Genomic DNA, 21,286 nt, shown 5'->3' with positions numbered 1-21,286 from the left:
GGTCTAATTTTGAAACCTTTTCTTCTTATTGTTGTAGTAGGCTGTGTCTGTATGAATTATTAATTCTGTTGTCAAGGCGGTTGTTTGACATCAGTTTTTTAAATCAGTTCTTTGCGTCTTATTAGTTTGGTAAGTTTATTGGAGCATTGTTATTTTAAAAAAGAAAGCAGTTTTAAATTCCATTGATGAAACTAGAAAGATTGGAAATGATCAAATTATATGCCACGTCTTGGTTTGGAAAATCTTGCACGATTTTCTATTCTACCCATATCATATTCAACGGGCCCAAGCGTTACTTCCCAGAAATTTTCCCTTGCGTGTTAATTTTTGTGAAAGATTTTTGGACAAAATTGCGCATTATCCCTTGTTTGACCAAGAATTACTACTTACAGATCAAGCTATCTAACCAGAAATACTATCAGAAATTTCCACAATAACCATATTTGAGATAATGAATTTGCTTCCTAATAGAGTCATACCAGACGAAGATTTATAACCAACTTTTTCCGGAAATACAATCATAAATTTCTACAATAACCATATTTAGGCCGATGAAAACCCCCATACAGTTGTAGACTTTAAACACCAAGAATAGTTTTCGGTAAATGTTTGGGCCGAAATTGTTGACAATTACTTACATTTTTCCTGCCAGAAAGACCAAGTGGCCATAGTTATTGCCGGTTTTTAGTAGATGATTTGCCAATATTGCTAGAAGAAGTACCATATTTAATTAGGAACAGAATGTGGCGCGCCTGCTCACTTTAGTATTGCATAAGAGAATATTTAAGTCTCACATTGATGGGTAGGTCACAGAGGCCCTCAACCGTGGCCCCCTAGGTCTCTAGATTTAAATAGTTTGGACTTTTTCTTATGGGTTCATCTTAACAATCTCGGTTAGCGCACCCCAGTTCCTGCGATATAATAAGGTAATATGACGTAATATATAAGGTAATATGAAGAAAAGAGCTGAAGCGCAAATTCTCCAAGGTGGAGGACACTTTCAACAACTTGTCTAGTTTCTATGCTCTACTTTTTTTCAAAAAGGTTGTTATTTATTTTGTAACAGCAAATTTTGTTGAAAATTGTTAATAGTAGGGAGTATTTATTTTATTCTTTATCTTGTCACGATGTTATATTACTTCACTATGATCCTTGTATTTCATTTTCTCAAGCAGTAGTTCCAGATTTTGGGAGCATTATTTTCATTTTGCACAGATTGAGCAACACGTATGTTTTAGATTCTGTTGATGAAAATCCTGAACTAGAAAAATTGGAAATGATCTGAATATCCCGCACGTTTTAATTTTGAAAATTTAGCACGATTTTCTATTGCGTCCATCTCATATTCAACGGCTCCAAGAGTTACTTCCCAGAGATTTGCCCTTGCGTGTTAATTTTTGTCGATGGTTATCCCCTGTTTGATCAGAATCAGATGAAGCTGACTTTTACAGAAATCTGATAAAAAATTTCCACAATAAGCCGATGAAAACCCCAATGTAGTTGCAGAATTTAAGCATCAAGAACCATATTTACCATATTTAATTAGCTGCTGACTTTAGTGTTGTAGTAAGAGAATATTTAAATCACACATGGCGGACCTCAACCATGACCCCCTGGGTCCCCAGATTTAAATAGTTTGGACTTTTTCTTATGGGTTCATCTTAACAATCTCGGTTAGCGCACCCCAGTTCCTGCGATATAATAAGGTAATATGACGTAATATATAAGGTAATATGAAGAAAAGAGCTGAAGCGCAAATCCTCCAAGGTGGAGGACACTTTCAACAACTTGTCTAGTTTCTATGCTCTACTTTTTTTCAAAAAGGTTGTTATTTATTTTGTAACAGCAAATTTTGTTGAAAATTGTTAATAGTAGGGAGTATTTATTTTATTCTTTATCTTGTTACGATGTTATATTACTTCACTATGATCCTTGTATTTCATTTTCTCAAGCAGTAGTTCCAGATTTTGGGAGCATTTTTTTCATTTTGCACAGATTGAGCAACACGTATGTTTTAGATTCTGTTGATGAAAATCCTGAACTAGAAAAATTGGAAATGATCTGAATATCCCGCACGTTTTAATTTTGAAAATTTAGCACGATTTTCTATTGCGTCCATCTCATATTCAACGGCTCCAAGAGTTACTTCCCAGAGATTTGCCCTTGCGTGTTAATTTTTGTCGATGGTTATCCCCTGTTTGATCAGAATCAGATCGGATAAAAAATTTCCACAATAAGCCGATGAAAAACCGCAATGTAGTTGCAGAATTTAAGCATCAAGAACCATATTTACCATATTTAATTAGCTGCTGACTTTAGTGTTGTAGTAAGAGAATATTTAAATCACACATGGCGGACCTCAACCATGGCCCCCTGGGTCCCCAGATTTAAATAGTTTGCACTTTTTCTTATGGAGCATTTTAAAAGTCTGGTTTATCGCGGTTTACACTGTAGAAGAGCTGAAGAAACGTATAAGAGCTTCCTGCGATTTAATAAGAAACACTGGAGGTATACTTCAAAGAATGCGCGGTAACAGGAAGAAAAGAGCTGAAGGGTGTATCCTTCAAAGTGTAGTCGCTTATTAAGGGTAGTCTGATTCATGGTGCAGAGACGTGGCGACACGAAGAAAGCAGTCGAAGAGAGCAGGAAGCATCAGAAATGGATGTATTCGGAAGATCACTAGGAATATTCAGAAGAGAAAGAAATCGAAACGTAGGCATTGGAAGAAAGCACCTCGTATGATATGATCGAGCGAGACTACCACAAAACTAGTTGTGGAGTGGTTACCACAAAACCGTACAAAACCTGGAAGACCAAAGAAACCTGGAAAGAAGGAGTGTCCGATATTTGAGAGAGTGGCAATGGAGTGAAAGAAATAGGCGTCGGACAACGTATTACTTTTCAGCCGTTTCTAGCATAAGCAAACAAATTCCTTGGTGACATTCCTACGCCCTATTCTTCGTTAACTCATCCTCGATAACCTGTCGATTAGTTGAAGTGCTCAATTGTAGCGTCGAGTGCATTGCAAACGACGCGTTATCCAAGGAAAAACAAACATTTACACTTACTACGTCATCTATCGCGCTTTTAGCGTATGGCGAACAAATACGGGGTGTCAATTTTTTCCTGAAGTTATAAAAACCATTTTACAGCGATACAGATTAAGAAATTTATTTCAAACGGAATGTTCGAAATTCGTTTCAAAGCCTGATTCTAAAAATGTTTTCAAACAAAAAAGAACCAAAACAACTCATCCATTTCGCATGGTATTTTTAGAATTGCATTGCATAATATTTCGCTCATCGTTTCTTCCAAGTAACACAATTTTGATTTAAAATAAAGAACACAAAACAAATACCAAGAAAACTGCACGATTTGGGGTGATGGAAATCATAGAGCTCACACTTAGTTTATTAAATGTACCATCTTCCTTTGGAGTTAAATAGTTGTACATATATGTTTGGGCAGGTATACTTCGACCAGAAATATAGTACTTTTAAAACCGACCCCGTGATTAACTTTGCCTACTCTTTATTACTTGAAAACCGCAGCCCCTTATAGAATATACTGCCGAGCAGAACCTTAGCAGTAACCATTCCAGGGCCGTCCTAGGAATTTATCTACCTAGACTAACAAGCTTGATATAAGTATGTTTTCGATCTTTTTCGCCGAGCAATTCTTGAAACATGTACATAGAAAAATTTGTACAAAGTGACAATTTATTAGGTTCCATTTCATTGCATTTCTACATAGTATCATAATTAATATACAAAACATTAAATATAATAATAATACAGTATCGGCCCCTTAAAAAATCGTCAATATCGCTACTGTCGTCACATAGTTCAAAGATCAACTCTAACTACTAACTAATCGCTCTCGATTAATATTTTCATCTTTTATTATTCGTTTTTTCCAGTTAGACCAGTTTTACAATGATATTTTAGCTACCTCTTGGCGAATTACGTTTATGGTACTATCACTAAATTTTGGTGCAATGTTATTTCTTCTTATATGCGCTTTCAACTCAGACCAAATCATCTCAATCGGGTTAAATACACAAGATTTCAAAAAATCCATTTTCTTAAAAAAACGTACGCAACGATTCTTTGACATGTCTAATTTTCAAGTCTCTCGGTACTTTTTTATGCAGTTCTGCTAGGGTTAAAAAAACGCGATTCACTTTATAAGCGTCGTAGATTATATGCCAGTTAAGGTTTTCGAACGAAGGATCTCGTTTTTAAAAAACACCTTTTCGTTTTACAAACAGAACTACGAGGTTTTATTTAACCCGTTACAAGGAGAACTGGGCGCAAAGTACAAAGTTGTCATATTTATAAAGTTTTTATGCAAGCGTCGCGTCGCAGATACTTGGAATACTGAAGATAGCACTTCATCAGCATATTCTGTCACATAATTCCTCCCTCCGAAGTGGAAAACAACAGGGACGAAGGGTTGTTTTCGGAAGACTGGTCGTTCTTGGTTTTCTTGGAATCTTGCAGCAAATGGCTCTTGTAGATTTTCCATGCTATAACTATTAACAAGATTAAAATAAACATCATTCCTGTTGAAGTGGCGAGCCTCCAAGTGACTGGATGAATTTCATAACCAATGTCGGGGATCGATGATTTCGCAGCTTCTCGTAGTTTTTTGATCGTATTGAGATCAATCGATTGTAGTTGGAGTGGCTGGTACTTCACATCGTGATGTTCCATATTTTCAATTTTAATGGGTGGCAGTGAGAATGGGTTTGCTTTAAAAATTTCTTCTTTATTCCAAAGCTCGGTATTTTGGGTACTTATACCGCAATTATATGGAACATTGATTAGGCAGGCTTCTTCAAAAAAAGCTATTTCTTTGTTTCGACAATTCATTTGTAATTTAAGTTTCTGTTCCGACGGTATTATCAAAACAAATCTACCAGTGATTGGTCGTATTATATGCGTCGAAACATTTACATTGACTACGTGGCAATTCTTGTTTTCGGCATATTTAATGAGGGTTGTCACACAATCACCGATGGGCTGGGTAAGTCGATTTTCGCAAACGTAGGTGTCTTCGATGATTGGGCGGATTGATTCTTGACATTGTTGCATGTCAGTGCCCAATATTAGGTAGGGTGAATTAGGTATAATTAAGAAGTGATTCACAGGTACTGGGAACAAGTGGAATTTTTCAAAAATATCTTTAAGAAAAATCGGAACATGGACGGCAAAAATTATTTTATCTTTTGTAAATTTAACTTGTAAGTTTGCTAACTGATAATAATTATTTTGATTTTCAAAAATTAGAATTTGATCATCACCATAGAGAACAGTCAATTTAAAAATTATTGTTCTAATTCAGCCGCCGATATTACTACAGGATGTAATGTGTTTAATTTCGCAAATGTAATGGCATTTTCTAAATTATCCAAAAAAGTTATAAAACTTTGGCAATTTAGAATTATTTGAATTAGTGTATTTTGAGCTTTAATGAAAGTAGTTATGTCAGTAATAGTTTTATTTGAATTATATTCAAAAATGTCTATATGTTTTTTAATAGCTTCTTGATTTTTCTGTAGAAGTGTTATCGTATCATTATAGTTGTCAATCAGCTGTTGAATCAACGAGGTTTGCTTTTTTAGTTGGATGTCAGATGAATGCTTACTACGCACAAGTTCTGTGATAATTTTATCGTATTTTTGTCCATCCTCTGAATCGAGAGTGCCAAAAAGCCATTTCGATAAGACCCTGAAAATTTTTCTTTTAGAGAGTAAATTATTAACCTCAAATAGAAATTCGTACAAACAATAGCTAATCCGTTCAAACAGTGTTATAGGCCTCGCCCTTAATCTAGACGCGATGACGTCATTTAATATTAGCACGTATTGCATGGTTTCAGAATACAAGTAGTTTTTTGAAAACCATTTACATCCTCTATTTCCAACATTGTTGGTTTTACATACAGGGTACGTCGTTTGTCGGCAAAAAATTCTAATATATCCTAGACATTTCCGCTTTTGTGGGTGAATTTTTGGCGATACATGAAAACCGAGATATTTGAAAAAATATTATTTTAAATTGCAATTACCAGTACAAATTTTAATATTTACCGAAGTGTACCGTAACTTTGAAGTTCGACGAGATGTGAAGGACACTTTATACAGAGTGTATTTACAAAGAAATTACATCGATTTTGCGAAAGTTTCGTAGTGGTCTGCAGGAGCACAATAGAAAAACAATGCGTCCCTCTAGGACAAGAAACCACGAAGCGCCTTCTTTTTAAAATAAAACGGTGGTTCGCGCTATTTGCTACGAACTTGCCCCCCTCACCTCACCTTTCTTGAAAACCAGATCAAAGACCTTTTTAACGATTTAACCCTGGGTCACCATGAATAACAATCTACCCTTTATTTGAAACAACTAATCGCCCGCCTCAGTTTTCGTATATACTTGAAACACCCTGTATACTGCTAGATTATATTACTTTATAAATCGATGGGTTGTTTTTTTTGTGCGTAAGAACACTCGCGTTCATAAAATCCCAACGCGAGGCCCTTGCTCTTGCGATGTTTACCCTCCGGAAGGGATTAGGGTTAATCCGATGGGTCGCGTGACTGAAAAGGTGGGGGGGGGGGGGCAACGCAGGCATCCGCGAGTAACGTCTTTGTTTCAAGTCCACTGACATTCAATTATTCTGGGCAATAGCCCGGCATAATGGCAGATTGATATCCGACTACGCGTTCCGGAATAAGATACTTCTGAACTGGGAAATTCGTTTCAGGTCATCCGAGGTTCTTCAATCAGCTGTCGTGCGGTTTGGACTTGATATCGATGGCGGGAGAATGGCTGACGGCCACGGCGAATACCAACATGTTCACCTACGAGATCGCTCCGGTGTTCATATTGATGGAGAACGTCGTGATGACGCACATGAGGGAGATTATCGGGAGTAGTTGGAGGGACGGCGACTCCATATTGGCTCCAGGTACGTAAAACAAAATTGTTCGACGAAAAGTATGATGTAATTTATTAAGAATTCGTAAAAAAAATTGACAGTATCGTAAATTCTTAAAAGATTTTCGAAAAATGTCTTTTCTGAAGTTTTGAAAACTGCAGTGTGTTTCACATCTTTCCAGCAGTATTATTTGACGAGAACACGGTAAAAACGATCTAAGTCACATCGAGCAAGTTTTTGAATAAAACAGTTGCAAGTAGCCTGTCATTACATACTGAAACCAATATATTGATTGAAGTCTCATTAAAAAATAGAACAATCATAACAAAAAAAATAGAAATACTTAAAAAATATGAAAAAAACTATCCAACAAATTTTGTTTTAGATAAAACAGTTTCAAGTGCCCTGTTATTACATACTGAAACCAATGTAATCTTGGTCTGATTGATGTTTCAACAAAAAATGGAGCAATCACTCCAAAAAAAAAATTACCTCAAAAATAGAATAGAAAAATATGAAAAATCGATCTAACAAATTTTGTTTTGGATAAAACAGTTTCAATTGTCCCATTACTACATACTGAAACCAATTTAATCTTTGTCTCATTGATGTTTCAACAAAAAATAGAGCAACAATTAGAAAAAAAAAACTAAAAAATAGAACTACCTAAAAAATATGAAAAATTGATCCAACAAATTTTGTTTTGGATAAAACAGTTTCAAGTGTTCTGTTATTACATAATGAAACAAATATAATTTTATCTGATTGATGTATCAACAAAAAATAGAGCAATCATTACAAAAAAAACCTAAAAAATAGAACTACTTAAAAAATATGGAAAAACGATCCAACAAATTTTGGTCTGTATAAAACAGTTTCAAGTGTCATGTTATTACATACTGAGGCCAATATAATCTTTGTTTGATTGATATCTCATTAAAAAATAGAGCAATCATGACAAAAAAAATAGAACTACTTAAAAAATATGAAAAAAAAACTATCCAACAATTTTTTTTTGATAAAACAGTTTTAAGTGTCCTGTTATTACATACTGAAACCAATATAATCTCGCTCTGATTGATGATTCAACAAAAAATAGAGCAATCATTACAAAAAAAAAATAAAACTACTTAAAAAATATGGAAAAACGATCCAACAAATTTTGGTCTGTATAAAACAGTTTAAAGTGTCATGTTATTACATACTGAGGTCAATATAATCTTTGTCTGATTGATGTTTTAACAAAAAATAAAGCAATCATTGCAAAAAAAACATAAAAAATAGAACTACTTAAAAAATATGAAAAATCGAACCAACCAATTTTGTTTTGGATAAAACAATTTCAAGTGTTCTGTTATTACATACTGAAACAAATATAATCTTTGATTGATGTTTCAGCAGAAATAGAGCAATTATTGCAAAAAAAAACCTAAAAAATAGAACTACTTAAAAAATATGCAAAATCGATCCAAATAATTTTGTTTTGGATAAAACAATTTCAAGTGTCCTGTTATTACATACTGAAACAAATATAATCTTTGTTTGATTGATGTTTCAGCAAAAAATAGAGCAATTATTGCAAAAAAAAACCTAAAAAATAGAACTACTAAAAAAATATGAAAAATCGATCCAACCAATTTTGTATGTGATAATTTGGCTTTTAACTTTTTTATGTCTTCCTATAAAGCCTTTAGTGACCCAATTAAAATCAAAAGTCAGAGAAAAAGTTGTAATTAATAGCATACCAAATAAGAGCTGAAAAAATTCAGTACCGCACATTATAAAAATTTCTATGAGAAACAACATAAATAATATTATAACTAATTTCAACGACGACTCTGAAAAAGAAACAGAATTAGATTTAGAAATTTAGAATAAAAATGTCATTTTGTATAGATATTAGTAGCAATGAACTTATTGTATGTTGTTTTTTCTTAGTGTAATTTGATAATATTATACTAGTACCAAAAACTTTGAAAGTCCGTCCCTTATGATCTGTCTTTTAAAATTCAAAAAATTAATATATAAAAAGTGTTTTCGTAACATAGATTTACGGTTACGATTGCTGACTTTTATATTTCGGGATTTTCTTAAACTAGTACTGCCATCTGGCGACCAACGTTTTTATGGGGAAGTTTGACATTTTGAGGTTATGTTTACTCATTTAAGTTTTGGCGAAAGAGTGCTGTTTGTGTTTTTTGTGATAAATTAAAAAAATTGTGACGGTTAAAAATGGAACTTAATCGGGATCATTTTCGTGCAATAACTTTTTACAACTTTAGACGTGGACTAACTCAATATCAGTGCATCGATGAACTTAATTCGACTTCGACGAGTTAAAGCACCATCTAGGACTACCGTTTATCGCTGGTTTTCGGACTTCAGTAGTGGTCGTAGTTTTCTTAAGGATGAATTTCGTGAATGTCTTCCAAAATGCAGGATCGTCATGTGACTTAGCATGAGACTGAGGTATCTTTGGGCATTAGTGGGACCAGCATACATATATTTTTGCACGAACATTTGGTCGCTAAAAAAAATTGTTCGCGTTGGATTCCACACAATTTGACAGCCCTCAAAAAGTCTCGTGTTGAGCGGTCAAAGGAAATGCTAAAAAAATACTATCGGGGTGCTATGATATCGTGTCAGGTGATGAATCATAGCGGCTGTCGACTGGGTGTGTCTTTTAGAACGAGACAAAGCTCACAAACCACCTTTGAAACAAATCGTAGCCTTTTTTTTCAGAAAAACTGGCCACGTTGCCATTGTTTCTTTGGTGAAAGGAAAAACAGTCAATTCTGAATGGTACACGACCATTTGGTTGCCGAAAGTCTTCAAAGAAGACGACGACAATGCTAGCTCTCACCGATCGGTGCAAACAAAGAACTTTTTGAGCATTAAAAACGTTGATTTGATGAGCCGTCCACCATATAGTCCTGATTTAGCACCTAATGATTTCTTTTTATTCCCATACAGAAGAAGCGATTGATGCGTTTAAAAGGCATGTTTTGGAGGTGCCCGGTTCGATGTGGGAAAAGTGATGTGATGATTGGTTTTATCGAATGCAAAAGTGACTGAAATTTTGAGAAACAATAAAATCATAATTGTTGGTACTTTATAGTTTTTTTATTCTTATTATATATTATTATTTATGATAATTATTTTATAATAATCATACAAAAGATATTCTTTTACCCACAGACCTATAAAAAATACAGGATACCTCTCGTCACACCTAACGAAAAATTAAAATCAACGACTTTCCAGGTGGTTCCATATCGAACCTGTACGCTTTCCTAGCCGCGAGACACAAGATGTTCCCGAATTACAAGGAAAAGGGCATCGCGACCATACAAGGCCAACTAGTCATGTTCACGTCCGATCAGGTATGTTTCTTTTTGAAGTCGCCCTAAGAAAATATCAATTTCCTTTATTTCGTAACACGCGGATAAGTCCGACCCAATAATGCGTCCATTTCCGGCCCTTTAAGGAGCAGCGGAGTATAAAACTGGAACGAAAGTTTCACCGATCAATCTTATTCCCGCGCGCTATCCCGGCCGGCGGTGATGCGGAACTTTTAAAAAGTTTGAACGGTATTTTATGTCGGCAACATGTTTGGTTTCTAGTTGTTTTTCATGGAGGCGAGTTTTCTTGGTGCTTAAGTATGTCTCGCTCGCTGAACGATTTTGCTTTTTTGTCGCACTTGTCACTTCCGAAAAATCGAATTTTTCGCCGTTGGTACAGAAATGATCATCGTCGAAAAAATAAAATTGTCTATCCGTTCTCCGTTCTCGTCTTTTTGATTTCCTTTTTAACCCTCCACGAGATACATAAGCTTGTAAGAAATGGCCTCGATAAGAAGCCGGCATCCATCTTTTTTTTGCGATTTTCGACTGTTTTATGAACATTGCTATCAAACACGATAAATGTCCGAAATTTGAAGCAACTTCATATTTGGCACATATATGCAGTCTTATCCTGTGACGGAACTTACTAAAAATGGGGGGGGGGGTCCGGGAAGTATTAAAAAAAAATTGCGTGTGCAAGGGTCTATAAAAAACATCATTTTTTTCAAAAACCGTTTATAAGACCGAATAATTTTTGAACCAGAATACGCAGAGACTACGGCTCTATAAACTTTTATTCTTAACAATTTTTCAAAAATATACACGGTGCGCCGCAAATTCAAAAAAAAAATGACAAATGGGTCCCCCTGTTATTGAAAATTGGCAATAATTTAAAATCTTCGTTTTAGATGACGATATAGCCCATACAAACAGCTAGAATTTTTGTATTTAGGATTTTTTAAGTATTATACAGGGTGTTCGCGATATTCCATGCAATATTAAGAAACACAATAAGTGTCCGACTTCAGACTTGGGAGAGAAATAGAAGTCTGGACCCGCATTTAGACTCTTTAAATTGGAAACAATAAAATAAAGCGAAGTGTTTTGTTTTAATTTTTGAATTTTTTTTTGGTTATTTGGGCATCCGGAAAAACATCTTTTCCTCCAAAACCATTGATCCGTTCCTAAAAATTTTACAACCGTAATACGTGCGAGACCCGGCGCTATAACTTTTGTTTCACGAATCGGTCTGAGTGCGTAGATTTTCTTTAAACACAATGACCCAATGTTAGGTCTGATTTTCTATTGATAAGAATATATAAGAATGGGAGGTTGTTATTAGTTTCTAATCGAATGGTAAAACTTATGTTAGAGTGTATAGAGTTTAAATGTCTAAGAAAATAGGGATTCCTGACCATGAGGCCAAGTAACAAACCATAATTTTGGTTTTAGATGGAAGCTGTCGCGAGCTTTTTTCTCAAAGGCTCCGATAAATATATTCGCGATGACTGTTGATAGTGGAGAACCCATAGATGTTCCCGATGTTTGTTCAAAAATTTGATCGAACTTAATAAAAAATAAAATAAAAAACAAAATTTCTTATGGCCGTGATAGTGCGCCTTTTGTGATATTCAAAAAGTGTGCCGACTATATCCTGAGTCCGTTGACCTCCCTGATAAATGCATCATTAACAGAGCGAGTTTTTCCTACAGCCCTGAAAGGTTCGCGTGTGGTTCCCATATTTAAAAAGGGCGACAGGCATTCTGCAGAAAATTATCGTCCAGTAGAAATCGCATCATGCTTTGCCAAAATATTTGAATACGCTATTTTTGACCGCTTGACCGATTATTTAAGTAAAAACAAAATTTTGTCTGAAAAATTGGTTAAGGCTTTCGCGGCCCGTTGATAAGCTATTATCTTCATTCGGGTTTAAAGGCCGTCGTCGATTGGAATTACTTCCTAACGTTTCGCTAGCACGAGTGGCGAGCTTCTTCAGAGGTCCTTCCATCTCCGATGTTGGACGTAGACTAACGATTTCTCCTGCGCAGGTTGTATTTATGCCGATTGGTGGAGGGCGGGGCTTGTTCCGCTTCGGTTGGTCTCGGGATATCGATCGGTACTGCTCGGGCGTTCCTAAGGATCGGGTTCCAGATTTGGTTGAGTCTAAGGGTCTCCTCCTTTCGGTTGAAATTGTGTGGGCGTTTTTGAATCTCAATGGCTTCCCTGACTAGTCTGTTGTGATAGCCGTTGACCGATGCTAGTAACTTACAGCTCTCAAAGTGTATCCTCTGTTCCCCGCTGCCCAGTGCGTGTTCAGCCACTGCAGACTTCTCTGTATGTCCTAGCCTGCAGCTTGCTTTATGCTCCTTAAGTCTCGTTCCCATTGATCTCTTGGTAGTTCCGATGTAGACCTTTCCGCATGAACACGGAATGCGGTAGACTCCCGCAGCTGAAAGTGAGCCCCTCTTGTCCTTCGCTGACCTGATGGTCTGCTGGATCTTCTTTGTAGGCTTAAAGATTGTTTTGATGTCGTGTCTTTTCAATACTCTGCCAATCCTGTCGGTGACACTCGGAATATACGGCAGATATGCGTGGGAGGTGGAGGGTCGTTGTTCGGTATCCCGTGATCTTGATGATCTTGAGTTCATTGATCTCTCGATCTCCCTCTTACTGTAGCCATTTGCCTCGAACGCAGTTTTTAGGTGTTCAAGTTCCATCTGGAGGTTCTCCGGTTCGCAAATCCTTAGGGCTCTTTCTGTCAGGGTTCTGATAACCCCATACTTTTGACTTGGGTGATGGTTGGATAGAGCATGCAAGTATCTGTCCGTATGGGTTGGTTTTCTGTAAACTGTGTGGCCCAGCTTGTTACCTCGCTTCCTCACTAGTACGTCCAAGAATGCAAGTTGTTGGTCATTTTCAGTCTCCATAGTAAACTGGATGCTGGGATGCTGACTGTTGAGATGCTGCAGAAAGTTGGGATATTTTGTTATCTTAGCAGGGCGTTTGACTGTATGAACCACGAGATTCTTTTGAATAGGATGGAACAATACGGAATTCGCGGAATAGCTCTGCACTATTTCAGGACTAGACTCCACGGAACCCTATCTTGGGAAACTCAATGCCAATATCAATGCAAACATCACTGACCACATATCAAAAAATCTGAAGAAATATACCGTCAAAACCAGATTTACCACTTATCCAAAGATCTCTCAACATCTTCGATCCGTCGAAGACGAATTTCCATTTGAGATGCCAGCATTCCATGCATATGCGGCAAAAAATTCATTGGAGAGACCGGACCTAAAATAGCAACTAGGCTCAAAGAACATAAGACTAAGACAAATAAACTCCTCAGCATTTGCCGAACAAAATCCGGACATAAAACCGGACATAAAATGTTATTCAATAAAACTAAAATTCTTGCATGTAACCAATGTTTCTACCAACGAAAAATCCGAGTCTATAGAAATATATAACCAACCTAATAATCTTAACCGCGACTCAGTCATCTGAGACGCTGTTTATGCCCTCGTCAGCAAGTTCAAGTCAACAAAAACCGACGCTGGAGGAATCCAGAAGTTACAGTGGCCCATGGAAGTTTCTTTTAAAAACTAACAATTCGCTTGAAAAAAAATCTCTCTGTGATACTGAGTTAGGCAAGATTTAGAGGTGGGCACTTGAACAATTGAATTGCCTCCCAAATCCTTTTTGCATAATGTTATAAATATTATTTTTGTATGTGTCACTTTACCTTTCAAGATGCAAGTGTTTTCGGAGCGCGAGCATTGAAGATGCCAAGTGAGATTTTGGCGAAACGTCTGCAGGATTCCAGTCGGATGCAAGATTTGCAAGATTCCAGTCGGAGTTCAAAGAGCGAACGGATGAAATCCCGGAATATAGTGTCATCATATATATATATATATATATATATATATATATATATATATATATATATATATATATATATATATATATATATATATATATATATATATATATATATATATATATATATATATATATATATATATATATATATATATATATATATATATATATATATATATATATAAAGTATATAAATGCTTCTATATAAAATATTTAATTTATATGTATGTGTGTATTTTAGATTCTTGATAAAGATGTGCAAAAATTTAAATAAAAAAAAGCTCGAACCGCTTTTAAAGTTCACTTACGATCTCACTTAATGAAAACTTTATTTCGATCTTAGAGCCACTACAGCGTCAAATCGTGCGCATCGGTTTGCGGATTGGGTACCGACAACTGCGTCATGGTACCATCGGACGAAGCGGGTCGAATGATCCCTAGGGAATTGGAAAAACTGGTCGTGGAACGCAAAGCGAAGGGTCACATCCCGTTTTTCGTGGCCGTCACTTCCGGTACCACCGTCCTCGGTGCGTTCGATCCTATCAACGAGGTTGCCGATATCTGCGATAAGTATGGGATGTGGCTTCACGTAGATGTAAGCTTATTGATAGTGGTTTTGATAAAAACGCTGAAATGTAATTAATTTCTCGAGGCTGCTTGGGGAGGGGGCCTTTTACTGTCCAAAAAGTACCGCCACCCTAGATTAAGTGGAGTAGAAAGGTGAGTAACATCCTAGTTATTGTAGTAGTAGTAGTGATGATTGCTGAAGAATTTTCTCATCTGTAATAGTTTCACGTTATTATTAATTTTATTATCAACTTTACGGACGGTATAGATTAGGCGTTGACCTTTCTGGAATTACGTCATTTTGGTTTATTATCGTTTAATCTATGTCAACTGACAGTGACAAAAAAATGAAAAAAGTCATTGTCGTTTCTTTATAAATAACCATTCAAACGAAATGAATCTGGTACTTCTAGATGAAACCGAGAGCATCAATGAAGAAAATCATAGCTGTGTCACGTGATTTATAAGAGCCTTTCTTGTTACTTGCCAGATCCTATGAATACGACTTACATAAATATGGTTCCAGACTGTTAACAAAGGTCTAAATTGAAAGTAAATAAAAATAATTGAACAACCGTGATATTAAGGAGCTGTGGTTTCAACAAGAGGGCCGTTTAAATATGCGAAGTCGCTTGTCTAAGTCCGAAATGATTGACCATTTGACCACCAGATTAGACTACGTCCGAGCCAGCCGTGTGCTATAACTCCAGAAGAGAATCTCTAGAATGTCAACCTAAAAAAATCATCTGTGCCTTATTCATTTTCAAAGTTCTATGCTCCTAAGAAAACACCCGTCACTACTATTTTTGAAAATACCGACAATTGTTATTATCGCCTCACCGAATCCATATTACGGGAACCGCTTTAGTTCTATAGATGCAGTTCACTCTGGCAAGGTTGGACTGATTTTAATCAACTGAATGACTTGATTTTTTAAAATCAAACTCCAATTTTTTTAAATGCTTTTTTATCGAGACATGCAAAACCAAAAACGCCGAAATTCTATTCTACTGATGCTGAGGAAGCAGTTTCACACAGGAACTGTTTTATTATTGGTAGCTGAGAATACTCAACAATTTGGACTGGTATTTGTAAGTATTTGCACATCAAATTCAAAATACGTGCAGAGCAGCCATAAATTTTAACTTTTGAATCGGTCTTTTCCTCCGAAGTTTTTCTCAGGAGACCATATTTGCTACATTATCTGTCACAAATGATTTTACACAAACTACTTCAGGGAAATATTGTGAAGGTTTCCAGGAGTATCAATAGTTTCGTAAAGAAGCTCTCGTTCATCTTCAGCTGTTGACGTTCGCATTACGAAACTACTCAAATTAGGCTGATTTTTAGTTTTTTTTCCTTTGTTTGGAATTTGAGGAAATGTGTCGTGGAACTCGAAGCAGACGATGTAGTGGCAAGATCCACAGAACTGTGAAGCGACATTCGAGTGCCTAATAAGAAAATAGAACCTTAAAAACATAATTTATACATTTATACCATTGTTAATAAACGATAAACCAAATACGCACTCTTCCTTTAAAAAATAGTAAAGGGTTTATTCGATTTTATTAATTTATACGGTTAAATACGTTAAAAATCGTGTACATTCTTTCCTTAGATAAAGAAATTATACGATATAAATACATTAACGTAAATAAAATATGCAGAAATTCAAATTTTGCCAAAAAAAAAGACAAAAAGGATATTGAACTGAGGAGGCTTTTACTTGATGAAAATTCATTTAACAAAATAATAATAAAATTTTCACGAAATTATATAATTTCACATGACAATTGTTTTGACAACACCGTGTCTATCACATTTAATAAATACACGGTGTTGTCATGTCAAAATATATAATTTCGTGAAAATCTGAACTTTTATTTCTTATTTGTTTTGCAAAAATGATAAATGCCTTAATCCTTCTGAAAACGTTTTTGTAAATATATAATAAAAATGAAATAAGTAATATTAAAACATCATTTTTCTACTCCCTTCTGTAAAATACCCAATTATATACCGATCTAGTGTGCGGGAAGCGTCAGTTTACCACGTCAGTTTCGTTTCGCACGGATCCGAGCCATTTCGGACATTTCCGAGATTTTACCGCACGCCTTGAATTTTCAAGTTGTATGTTTCAATGTATTCGTGTTGTTTTGCGAAAATGTACTCAAAAACTAACGGTCGTAGAAAAAGTATAGTATGCGACACGTTCGGAAAACTTTTTAACTCGCTCCGATCGTGACAAATAAACTCTCGAGTCAAATACCGTTTACCGCACTTGTTGCATAATATACTATTACCTACCTGTATTCGTTTCTTGCTGCTTATTGTCACAAACATCATGGTGTGTATGTGTATGTGCCGTATGTTTTATTTCTTTTCTTCCAGCCATTTAAATTTTTTCACCTAATGCCTTATTTTCCACTAGTTCCACTCCTTTGACAAACCACCAAAATAAGTGAGACGTATTCGACAACGACAACCCATAGATCGGGGAAAAAACAGGTCGCGACAGAAATTTTCTTGAAAAAAGCGTCTTCTTACGAATACTTAGTGTGTGTATTGTACTATGTTGTTCATAGTGCCTTTAAAATATTTTGTAATTGTTTGCAAAAAAAAAATGGAAATACATTTTCTTAAGAAATAAAAAAAAGTCAATTCAAATTTTTAAAATCCAAAAATTATCGACTTTTTCAAAAAAAAAAAAACATGATTGTTGATTTTTTTAATAAAAATGAAAGTTTGGCCAACACCGCAATCTGGTAAAGTTAAAGCTCTCAAGTTCTGTGGGCAAAAAAAATATTGCTAGTGCTGTAATTTTCGGAAATGATGCGTAAGTTTAAAATTCAAAAAATCAGCTCTTGTTAACAATTGATGATACTCCCTTCCAATTTCTTTGATTCTAAACTAATCTTAACTTAAGTTAAACTTAAAAAAGCTTATGTAGGTAACTCTAAAACTAATTTAATCTTATAGTTACTACTTGTTAGTTGTCTCAGCTGAACCACTGTTCTAGTGTTTGCAACCCTTGCCTTAACGAAGTCGATAAAAGACGAATCCAAAAACTTCGAAACGGAATTCAAAGACGCCAAACAATTTCAATTTTGTTTCGAACTCCTGGTTGGCTCAATATGCATATGGCGTCTTTTTATTTCAAGGTCATTAAAAATAAGTCAGGAGGTATTTAAATGAGCATTTTCTTGCAATGCTTCTTCACTAGTTAACTCACTGGACTAGTGTAGTCTCGGTGGTGCCTGCCATGCATTTAGAACTTTTAGTTGTAGTCTACTCCAACGTCAAGAGTAATATTTTGCAGTACTTGTCCATTTTTTTTTAAACTTCTCCTTTTTCTTATCCTTTATTTACTTGCTATATAAGGCTTATTCTTTGCCATCTGGAACAATAATTTTTCTTTTTAAATAAGGCTCCAACAGTATCTAGGTTTTTCCTGGATAGCTGCTATTTATTTCAAGCCTTTTGCTGCATGTTTTCCTAATTTACTTACGCTTATGTATATCTATTGTAATTTTTCATGCTGTTAACAATACACGTATTTATAATAATAATAATCATAATAATAATAATCATAAACTGTCTTTATTGACAATCATAATATTACAATATAAGTTATAATACAAGAGTGGCGACATCACCAACACCATAATTATCAACAAAATACATACCCCTATATACGTCGAAAATACAAGAAATATACTTTCAAAAATACTCCAATATAAGTAACAATACAAGTGTGGCGACATTCGCAATTTGTGCTCTTCCATGTAACCACAAGAACACAACACCATACGAGGGCAGCGCCAAAATTTCCCGACCTGAATATGAAAGAAACAAAGTAGAGTAACAATTTTTTATTATTTTTCAATATAATCCCCCTTAAAAAAAAATTAAAAAATGAAAGGGCAGTACCTTTCACCCCGAAGAATGTCAGTTTAGCTAGGAGAAGAATATGATCCAACGTGTCGAATGTTTTGCTATAGTCCAAGAGTACGAGACAAAAGTCTAATTTAGAATCCTCTCCTCTCAACTGACGAAGTTGTTTACCTGCAATTTTTTCAAGAATCTCTCAAATCTATTATTATTTTTCACAAAACTTCTAGATTACTCCTGCGTCGGTGTTTGTTGTTGAAAAAAAAGGTATTTATTATTGTTATTATTATTAAAATCGTTAAATCCGAGTCTCAAAGATGACATTTTTTGCAGCCAGATATAATACGATAGGGTCTTTCGTCGCCCCTGCCGAATAAACTGTAAAGTGGGCATCAATTTGCATTTTGGACTATTTACGATTTAAAATCCGCTTCGCCAGTGTGTCGAAGTGTCAAAAGCACTCCCGGGATCCGCCGCGATTGACTTAAAAGTTGAGGATTACGGTAGGGGCCTTTTCAATACGTCCAGGGTGCTCCGCCGCTTTAGGATTGATTATTTTCGTTTTTTTTTACTGGTTTATTTTTTTTTATAAAGGATATTAATTAAATGTGTATATTAATTATAAATACAAGGTACAGGTACAAGTTAAACAGTGGGATAAACGCGCTGTTTTTTTTATACCTTACTATATAACAACTTTTAATATAATTCGTTTATTTAAAAAAAATAAAAGTGAAGACTGTTCATTATTTTCGAAGCTTCGGAAAGAATTTAAAGCAAGTAAAATTACTGACTGGAAAATAATATATTGAAAAGATTGAGGAAAATCGGAAAGCGGGCACAAAACATTTTTGGTCATTTTTTAATTACAAAAAAAAAACAAAATCACTGCCTGATAAATAATCACGACAAACGATTCGATGTCTCGATTTTTTGCGAGGACTATTTCAGTAGTGCGTTTGATCCGGGGTATAATCCGCCTCATATACGTTTTACCATTGAATTAGAAACTAATAATAATCTCCCATTCTTAGATATTGTTATCAATAGAAAATCAGACCTAACATTGGGTTATTGTGTTTACAGAAAACCTACGCACATAGACCGATACCTTAATACATGGTCACATCATCGGTTATCAACTCTCTTGATTACAGAGCCGTAAAACTATCTCAGCACGTGTCACTGAACCTTCTACAACCTTCCAATAACAATGAGACTGAAAGCATTCCTACACTTGCCACTGTGGTCCTCCCTTACATTCGAAATATCACCACATATCAAAAGTTATAAAGAAGTATAACGTCAAAACCAGATTTAGCACTTGTCTAAAGATCCCTCAACATCTTCCGTCCTAGATAAAATTTCATTTGAAATGCCACGAGTTTACAGCATATTATCATATACGCCAAAGATTACATTGAAAAGACAGTGTCTAATGTCAAAGAACATGCAAGAACTTTAAGACTACATAATCGACACAGATAGATGGGCCCATTGTGCCCCCAGACCGCGCTAGAGGGCGTCCAGAATGCCGCCCTTGCTTTAGAAAGTCACCCACTCTTTTAGCCCAATACCGTGCACTGAGTCCGGATCGATCAGGGCTATTCCGAAGACTCCAAACCTTGCCCATATCAAAGGAGGGCACTAGGAGAGCAGATGATACTGGGTCTCTTCCCCTTCCATGCACCACCTGCACTCCGAGTCGTCTCCAATGCCTAGCAAGCAAAGTTGCCTCCTAAGCTTGCAATGTCCTGTGTAGGCCCCTGTTAGAACTCAACACTCCCTTCTGGTCTACCCAGCTTCCTGGTCTGATGGCGGACTCCTTTATCAACAAGGAGCGCGTGCGTACTGATTTAAGCGCCATAAGTGCAGCGCTACCATCAGAGCAGAAGAATACTCTCGTGCTTGCGTGGTTGAACCGAAGCACCTCTCTGGCCGCCATCAATATAGCGAAAATTTCCGCCTGAAACACGCTGCAGTACTGACACAGACAAGGTCGATCCCGTTGTCTCGCCATACGCTCCAGCTCCGGCCAAATCTCCCATTCTGAACCCGTCTGTGTACCAGACAAGTTCATCCCAAGAGCCAACTCTGCCCTCTTTCCACTCTTCCCTTGATGGGAAGAGAAAGGTCCATTTGTCAAGGAAGGTCATCTCGGGGATCACGAAGTCACTCGGCATACCCGAGTCAGCCCTCTAGTGTCGTACGCACCCCGATTAAAGGTTCCCTCTCTCCAGAGCCCGCAGTTTGCTAGCCAGACAGCCGACCTCGCAGCCTCCATCTGCACACACAGATAGTTGAAAAGAAAGCAATGCATTTCCCATCTCTATCGAGCAAAGGGGATTTTCAGTCAACAAAGAAATTTTGGAAGAAGATTTATAGAACCAACAACACTGTATGACTCCTTACAAAAAAGGGGTGGTTTGCATAGTCGATGATGATTATCTTTCAAGATAAATGCTTAAGTAAACTCATCAACAGTTATCGAACACTTGCATGTAATGAATTCTTCTACAAAATATAAATAGAACTATTAAGATCGTTTCTTTATTTTGTATCTAAGAAAACTGAAGAAATGGTATCATTTATATGACTGGTTGTTGATTGAAATACGCCTATAAAAATGTGAAACGGTTCGTTCTACCTAAACG

The 21,286-nt window shown here is 35.9% G+C and overlaps 1 protein-coding gene across 2 annotated transcripts in view; it reads left to right on the top strand.

The window, feature by feature from the left end:
- Positions 1–21,286, top strand: part of LOC132708265 (glutamate decarboxylase) — a 114,474-nt gene that overhangs the window by 77,534 nt on the left and 15,654 nt on the right. For both annotated transcript variants that reach the window (XM_060680479.1, XM_060680478.1), the window contains 4 exons: positions 6,766–6,969; positions 10,204–10,322; positions 14,518–14,769; positions 14,827–14,894. In XM_060680479.1, the coding sequence (XP_060536462.1) occupies positions 6,766–6,969; positions 10,204–10,322; positions 14,518–14,769; positions 14,827–14,894 (643 nt within the window). The remainder of the gene's footprint in view (positions 1–6,765; positions 6,970–10,203; positions 10,323–14,517; positions 14,770–14,826; positions 14,895–21,286) is intronic.

Source organism: Cylas formicarius, unplaced genomic scaffold (genome assembly GCF_029955315.1).
Source record: "Cylas formicarius isolate icCylForm1 unplaced genomic scaffold, icCylForm1.1 PGA_scaffold_10__41_contigs__length_53128322, whole genome shotgun sequence".
NCBI classification, from domain to species: Eukaryota; Metazoa; Arthropoda; class Insecta; order Coleoptera; family Brentidae; genus Cylas; species Cylas formicarius.
The sequence above is the reverse complement of the archived record's forward strand: the minus strand, read 5'-3'. Positions and strand labels throughout refer to the sequence as shown.